This window comes from Maniola hyperantus, chromosome 15 (assembly GCF_902806685.2).
Source record: "Maniola hyperantus chromosome 15, iAphHyp1.2, whole genome shotgun sequence".
NCBI lineage: Eukaryota > Metazoa > Arthropoda > Insecta > Lepidoptera > Nymphalidae > Maniola > Maniola hyperantus.
Genome location: NC_048550.1, coordinates 64,012 through 70,792, shown reverse-complemented (window position 1 = coordinate 70,792; position 6,781 = coordinate 64,012). Strand labels below are relative to the sequence as shown.

Below are 6,781 nucleotides of genomic sequence, written 5' to 3'. Positions count from 1 at the left end.
TGGAGCCGAGAGCAGCTATTATATGATTACCACAAGATCGTGTGGCAGCTGGCAGCTGGCAGCTGGAGCCGAGAGCAGCTATTATATGATTACCACAAGATCGTGTGGCAGCTGGCAGCTGGCAGCTGGAGCCGAGAGCAGCTATTATATGATTACCACAAGATCGTGTGGCAGCTGGCAGCTGGCAGCTGGAGCCGAGAGCAGCTATTATATGATTACCACAAGATCGTGTGGCAGCTGGCAGCTGGCAGCTGGAGCCGAGAGCAGCTATTATATGATTAGCGACTAGCGCGTGAGTACAGTTCTGAGAACAGCAGAGGATCGCGGAGGTCGATAGGATGTGGCGCGTTACACATTACATCACTCTGCACTCTGCACTAACACTAACCGTGTGGTCGGTGCCACAACACACTAACTAACACTAACCGTGTGGTCGGTGCCACAACACACTAACTAACACTAACCGTGTGGTCGGTGCCACAACACACTAACTAACACTAACCGTGTGGTCGGTGCCACAACACACTAACTAACACTAACCGTGTGGTCGGTGCTACAACACACTAACTAACACTAACCGTGTGGTCGGTGCCACAACACACTAACTAACACTAACCGTGTGGTCGGTGCTACAACACACTAACTAACACTAACCGTGTGGTCGGTGCCACAACACACTAACTAACACTAACCGTGTGGTCGGTGCTACAACACACTAACTAACACTAACCGTGTGGTCGGTGCCACAACACACTAACTAACACTAACCGTGTGGTCGGTGCCACAACACACTAACTAACACTAATCAAACGTTTATCGCGTTGCCGGACGCCGGACACGGGACAATGGACATTGGACATGCTCAGTATATTGATAGGCCTGTAGGTACTCTTTAGGAACAACCAAAATGTAATAACTTTGTAGTCGAAACCTAAACAGATGATCCAGCTAATAATATGCTCCTTATATATACATGGAGTGACTAACCCAGGATAAAGGATTATGTGACAGGAATTAAGAACACAAACCCTTGGAGTAGAGACATAGTCACAATCGGCGGCTGTGACGCGGCGGCTGTGACGCGGCGGCTGTGACGCGGCGGCTGTAACGCGACGGCTGTGACGCGGCGGCTGTGACGCGACGGCTGTGACGCGGCGGCTGTGACGCGGCGGCTGTAACGCGACGGCTGTGACGCGGCGGCTGTGACGCGACGGCTGTGACGCGGCGGCTGTGACGCGGCGGCTGTGACGCGGCGGCTGTGACGCGACGGCTGTGACGCGGCGGCTGTGACGCGACGGCTGTGACGCGGCGGCTGTGACGCGGAGGCTGTGACGCGGCGGCTGTGACGCGGCGGCTGTGACGCGGCGGCTGTGACGCGACGGCTGTGACGCGGCGGCTGTGACGCGGAGGCTGTGACGCGGCGGCTGTGACGCGGCGGCTGTGACGCGGCGGCTGTGACGCGACGACTGTGACGCGGCGGCTGTGTCTGCGACGCAAACATATTGTGTCAATAGTTATAATCCCCATTAGTATGTTTACTGAAACGTAAATTATAGTTTTAATTTTTTTGACATTAATGTAATACTGTTATTTTTTAATTTTTTTGTGACTAATTATTATAGTTATATATTATGCAAGTGTTGTATGAAGAGAGGCATTAAAACACGAAAGGCGGTTTTAATAGTATGACTTGAGTGTTTTAATACCTAATTATCAACAGTTGTATACAAGACTTTATCTATACCCATAATATTATGAATCCTCTATAAAAGATTCTGAAACAGTTAGCTTACCTACTGTTATTGCTAACATAACAGCCAGTCCTAGTAACTTAACATCATCCATTACTGAGTTTATACAAATAAACTAAATGTTAATGAAAGAGTTATTTATTGTAGTAGTAATTTACATTTTGAATAGTGCACTTATTAAAATTTACTTGAATATTATGTTCTTTAATGTTGGAAGGTCCCGATCCCGATATAGTTTCTCGGCGGAATATTTATATTGAAGTACCACTTCACTATAGCGTTAGAAACACAGGCACAGGTTTAAAATATCTGAAAATTCTGGCAGTGTCCTCTCAAAACATGAATCCCTCATTTTTTTGTAAAACAATAAAAATATCGAAGAAAAATTGCGGGGATTCGAATAACTTACTTTTTTTTTAAAACGCGTGACGTTGTAGTGAAACGCGCGTGAAAGTCAATGTTCTTTTTTTGAAATTCATAGAAATACCCATAAATACCACGGATCACGACTGAAGGTTCGGTTAGAACGAGACAGATTTATGTCAGTAGTATAGCGCTGTCTCTTTTTCATAGGAGTGTTATAATGAAATTCAGTACTACACTCGTTTGGATGCTTTAATGGTTATATTGGGTGTTTTAATGTTGCCAATAAGCTAACTGTTTCAGAATCTTTTATAGAGGATTTAAAGCATGGATGGGTGTAGATAAAGAATGTAATGTGACTGTAGTTTTATCAAAACTACGTACACGTTGTCAGCCTAGGTCTTGGCCTAGGTATATCAAAACATATTGCATGCTAATAGCCAGAACTTGGCTGTACCTGTTTGTCTGTGTAACATCTGCTCTGTTACCCAGATTCGCAATAAAGGTATTTGTATGTACATTTGCCCCTACCTGCTAATAGATTCTCTCGATTAAAATGAAATTCGTTTTTTTAGCATTCACTAAAACCTGACAGTTTTACTTTGAAAACACCTGTCGTTCACCTGAACCTCGTGCCTCGTGCCTCGTGCCTCGTGCCTCGTGCCTCGTGCCTCGGCCTCGCGCAAACAGCAGGCTGCGGTCAGTTGGTGTGAAGTGACCTCCGTCCTGCGTCGTGCGTCCTGCGTGCTGCGTCCTGCGTCCTGCGTCCTGCGTCCTGCGTCCTGCGTCCTGCGTCCTGCGTCCTGCGTCCTGCGTCCTGCGTCCTGCGTGCTGCGTGCTGCGTCCTCGGACAACAACTGTACACACCACCAGAGCAACCGCCCGCGCCAGTGCGTCGCCACTTGCCAGCTTTTGAGGAATTTGATTATCCGTCCCTTGTCCATACTATGTTCTCAACATCAGTAGAGCTATAATTATAAAGTATCCTGTTGTAATAGTCTCCTGTTGTAATAGTCTCCTGTTGTAATAGTCTCCTGTTGTAATAGTCTCCTGTTGTTATCACTGTGTATATTAATTCCCTACATTATTTGGTGTTAGGGAGTTATTAGTTTCTCGTAATATCCGCCAGTCGTCGAGCATCGGAGTGGCGCACGGCAATTCCCGCCAGCAGTAACGTGAGATGTGACGTGCTCCGCGGCGCACGCGACGCGCCGGCGCGGCGACGTGCTCCGCGGCGCACGCGACGCGCCGGCGACGTGCTCCGGAGCGCACGCTTTATTGTCGCAGTTCATTCCAGCTGACGGCTGACAAATCCAATTCCAAGTAAAGCCTTTTATAGCGCAATATGTCGACTTTATGTAGCAACGCGCAACGCTCAGGTAACGACACGATGCCCGTCATATCATATGTTTATAGAAATGGCAATACTGTAACTAATGTGACAGATTGACTGCTTCCAAAAACTGTATCTCTCATGTCATAGTATAGTTACGTGACTTACGAAAAATCATCCATACTAATGCGAAAAAAATGCAAAATGCGAAAGTGTGTCTGTCTGTCTGTCTGACTGCTAGCTTTTAACCGATTTAGTTGAAATTTAATACAGAGTTAGCTTACATCCCGGGGAAGGACATAGACTACTTATCCCGGAAAATCAAAGAGTTCCCACAGGACCAGGATTTTCAAAAACTTAAATCCACGCGGACGAAGTCGCGGGCATCATCTAGTAAGTAATAACCTAAGGTCATAACAAAACTAATTTTCCTACTACGTAATAATTCTTATACTTACTGAACTTTGATCTAATTTACTAAATACATTCATCGATGTAGTACATTGTGTTTCATCATCATAATCATCAACCCATCGCCGGCTCACTACAGAGCACGGGTCTCCTCTCAGAGTGAGAAGGGTTTTGGCCATAGTCTACCATGCTGGCCAAGTGCGGATTGGCAGACTTCACACACCTTTGAGAACAATACGGAGAACTCTCAGGCATGCAGGTTTCCTCACGATGTTTTCCTTCACCGTTACAGCAAGTGATATTTTAATAAAAACGCACATAACTCCGAAAAGTTAGAGGTGCGTGCCCAGGATCGAACCCCCGACCTCCGATTGGAAGGCGGACGTCCTAACCACTAGGCTACCACAGCTAACATTATGTTTATGGATCTACAATTGAATAATATGTCGTTTCACCGAGAAAAGAATCATTTATTAAAATATTAATTGGAATCATCAATAAATAATTAATTTACGATAAAATATATTACAGTTATTGACCTTTAATTTTATCATAATGTAGAAACGTCGATGTGGTAAATTGACTGGACCACTGCTCGTGACATCATTCGGCAACTAATAAATTGTAGCCCCCGGGCTCCCCCGGGCACTGCCGGGCACTGCCGGGCACCGCCGGGCACCGCCGGGCCGCACCTTCCCTTGCCAGCCTCTGTTACGTCTACTACGAGCATATAACGCAATATGAAACTAACGGTACAGGTCATAGTAATGAACAATCTCTGTGACAAACTGAAAACGAAACCTCAACAAAATATTATGATGTTTTTAATTTCAACACTAATTTGTATTTTTTGTAAAAATAAACCCCATTTGAAATAAGTACTTATCGAAATCGAAACAGACTTGACGGTAGTAAAAAAAAATACGCCTTGAATAAATCCTTTCCGCCATACCTATTTAAGGTTTTTCTAGCGCAGCAAGCCCTGTGGGCGGCACGCTGGCCATGCGATTACTTACACCTCACGCCACGCTTGATTTTAAATAACTTCTGCAGCACGCCATGTGGACTATCGGCGGGACACGTTGTTGACTTTATTAGCAGGCCGTGGGGTCCGCTGTGATCCCACAAATTAATATTATTTTATAGAGCTTGGCTTGCTAGATAGAGATTCGAAGTTGACTTCATTGATTAGTAAAAACAAAACGCTACCCGTGAAAAAAAAATTGATGAAAATTGGACAATATTTAAAGTATTACAAGGATAAAAATTGAGTGAGTAAAATTAGTATTAGAAAAATATTAATTTTTATTTATTTATTCAAAGCAGTCAAAATCACGATCATAACAATCAAAATAAGTAATAGAAAAACTAAGGATTAATTTTAATGTGGATTTCTGCGTAACATTGCACACATACCTAGTATAGTTGGGCATTATAGGCACACTGTATTTACTTTTTTGTTTGATATCTGGCTTCTTTAGCTGATAGTCCAGTATCTCTATTATTATTTTTTGATAGTCAGTTCTTTATTCTTGATGATAGTCCGAAATTGCAAACAAGTGCACCAGAAGTCTTTCTCAGCAGGCCAGGTGGGCGGCGCACGGTCAACTGACCTAATTACACGGGTGGCGTGCCGTATACATTTTTGACAAGTCAAAATTATGTTATGCCGGCCGCCCACGTGGCTTGCAAGTTAAAATTCAAAAACCAATGTTAGCCTGCTACACTCCAATTTACGTGGGCGGCCAGCAGTCCACGTGGCGGTGAGAGTGTTAAAATAAGAAATTTTAGATAAATTGATAATTTAGCTAAAGAACATTGTGGTGACTTTGAAGCCATTTTCTTTATTGAGAAGATAAAAACTTTTTCGATAACCGCGATAAGGCGGACGGGCGGCGCGGCGGGCGGGCGGGCGGGCGGGCGGCGCGGCGGGCGGGCGAGCGGGCGGCGCGGCGGGCGGGCGGGCGGGCGGCGCGGTGGGCGGGCGGCGTTACATATGTAGGGTGTGCGCTCATTGCCCGTCGACTCATGCGTCGCGTCCATTTCTTCAGATCTTTATTTACTTAATATCTATATTTTTTTAGATTTGTATTCGTAGGCATTCGATAAAAATCGTAGTACATACATAGAGTTCGTTGATATTCTAACTACATACTACATACCATGATGCGCCATGAGTGTGGCAATTAAAAAGATCTCTGACTTGGAACCTGGATGTTTTGTAAAACAAAAAGAATTAGATGCAGGATGGTGATTGGTGGTTAGGTTATACACGACTAGATGACGACGTCGTTTTTGACTTGAGCCTGGACTTCCTGGACTTCCTGGACTCCCTGGACTTCACTCTCCATTGACAAGCTGGTGATATTTAATCGCTTGAACACAGCATCCTAAATTTTCTTTACATAAATTAAATTTTCTGTTGCTATCTTGAAGTACAGTGACGTAATTCACTCGCTGAACCTTTTTAAGCCTCAGCTTAATCTCCATAATCCTCTTTCCGAAGATTAACGAGATGTCAGCTCACACACAGATACACAGTCTGCCATTTATTTATTTTATTTTTTATATCTTATTAGAACGGCAGTGCCACTTACACTAACTAGATGATTAATAATAAATTTAAATACAAATAAAGGTACAAGAAAAAAGACACAAAATACAAAACGATAAAAGATCAAAGGATTTTGAATATGTACGCTGAGAACATTGAATGACATATTCATGTAATGCTCTCAGCGTACTTCAGTAACTCCCGAACCAGTATTATAGACCCATCATTAAATGGGTCCCATTGAGCATTATTGTCCAAAAGCGCGTTGAACGATGCTAATGAACGGGGTATAGGTGACATAGATCTAGCAACAGTGCGATGATGTGGGACCACGAAAAGTTTATTTTTTCGTGGACGAAGATTACTGTT

At 44.1% G+C, this 6,781-nt stretch overlaps 1 protein-coding gene across 1 annotated transcript; it reads right to left on the bottom strand.

Annotated features, from left to right (window-relative positions):
• Nucleotides 1-1,000: 1,000 nt before the first annotated feature.
• LOC138403331 (serine/arginine repetitive matrix protein 1-like) lies at nt 1,001-5,901 on the bottom strand. The gene is made up of 4 exons (XM_069503466.1): nt 5,734-5,901; nt 3,290-3,418; nt 2,738-2,971; nt 1,001-1,486 (listed from the first exon to the last, which is right to left on the bottom strand). The coding sequence occupies exons 1-4, from the start codon at nt 5,899-5,901 to the stop codon at nt 1,001-1,003; spliced, it is 1,017 nt and encodes a 338-aa protein (XP_069359567.1).
• Between the last annotated feature and the right edge of the window lie 880 nt (nt 5,902-6,781).

Coding starts and splice junctions, on each gene's coding strand:
- LOC138403331 (XM_069503466.1), bottom strand. CDS start 5,901: ATGGACGCGACGCATGAGTCGACGGGCAATGAGCGCACACCCTACATA. Junction 2,972..3,289: donor CGGAGCACGTCACATCTCAC/GTTACTGCTGGC, acceptor TGGTGTGTACAG/TTGTTGTCCGAGGACGCAGC. Junction 1,487..2,737: donor GCACGAGGCACGAGGTTCAG/GTGAACGACAGG, acceptor TTTGCGTCGCAG/ACACAGCCGCCGCGTCACAG.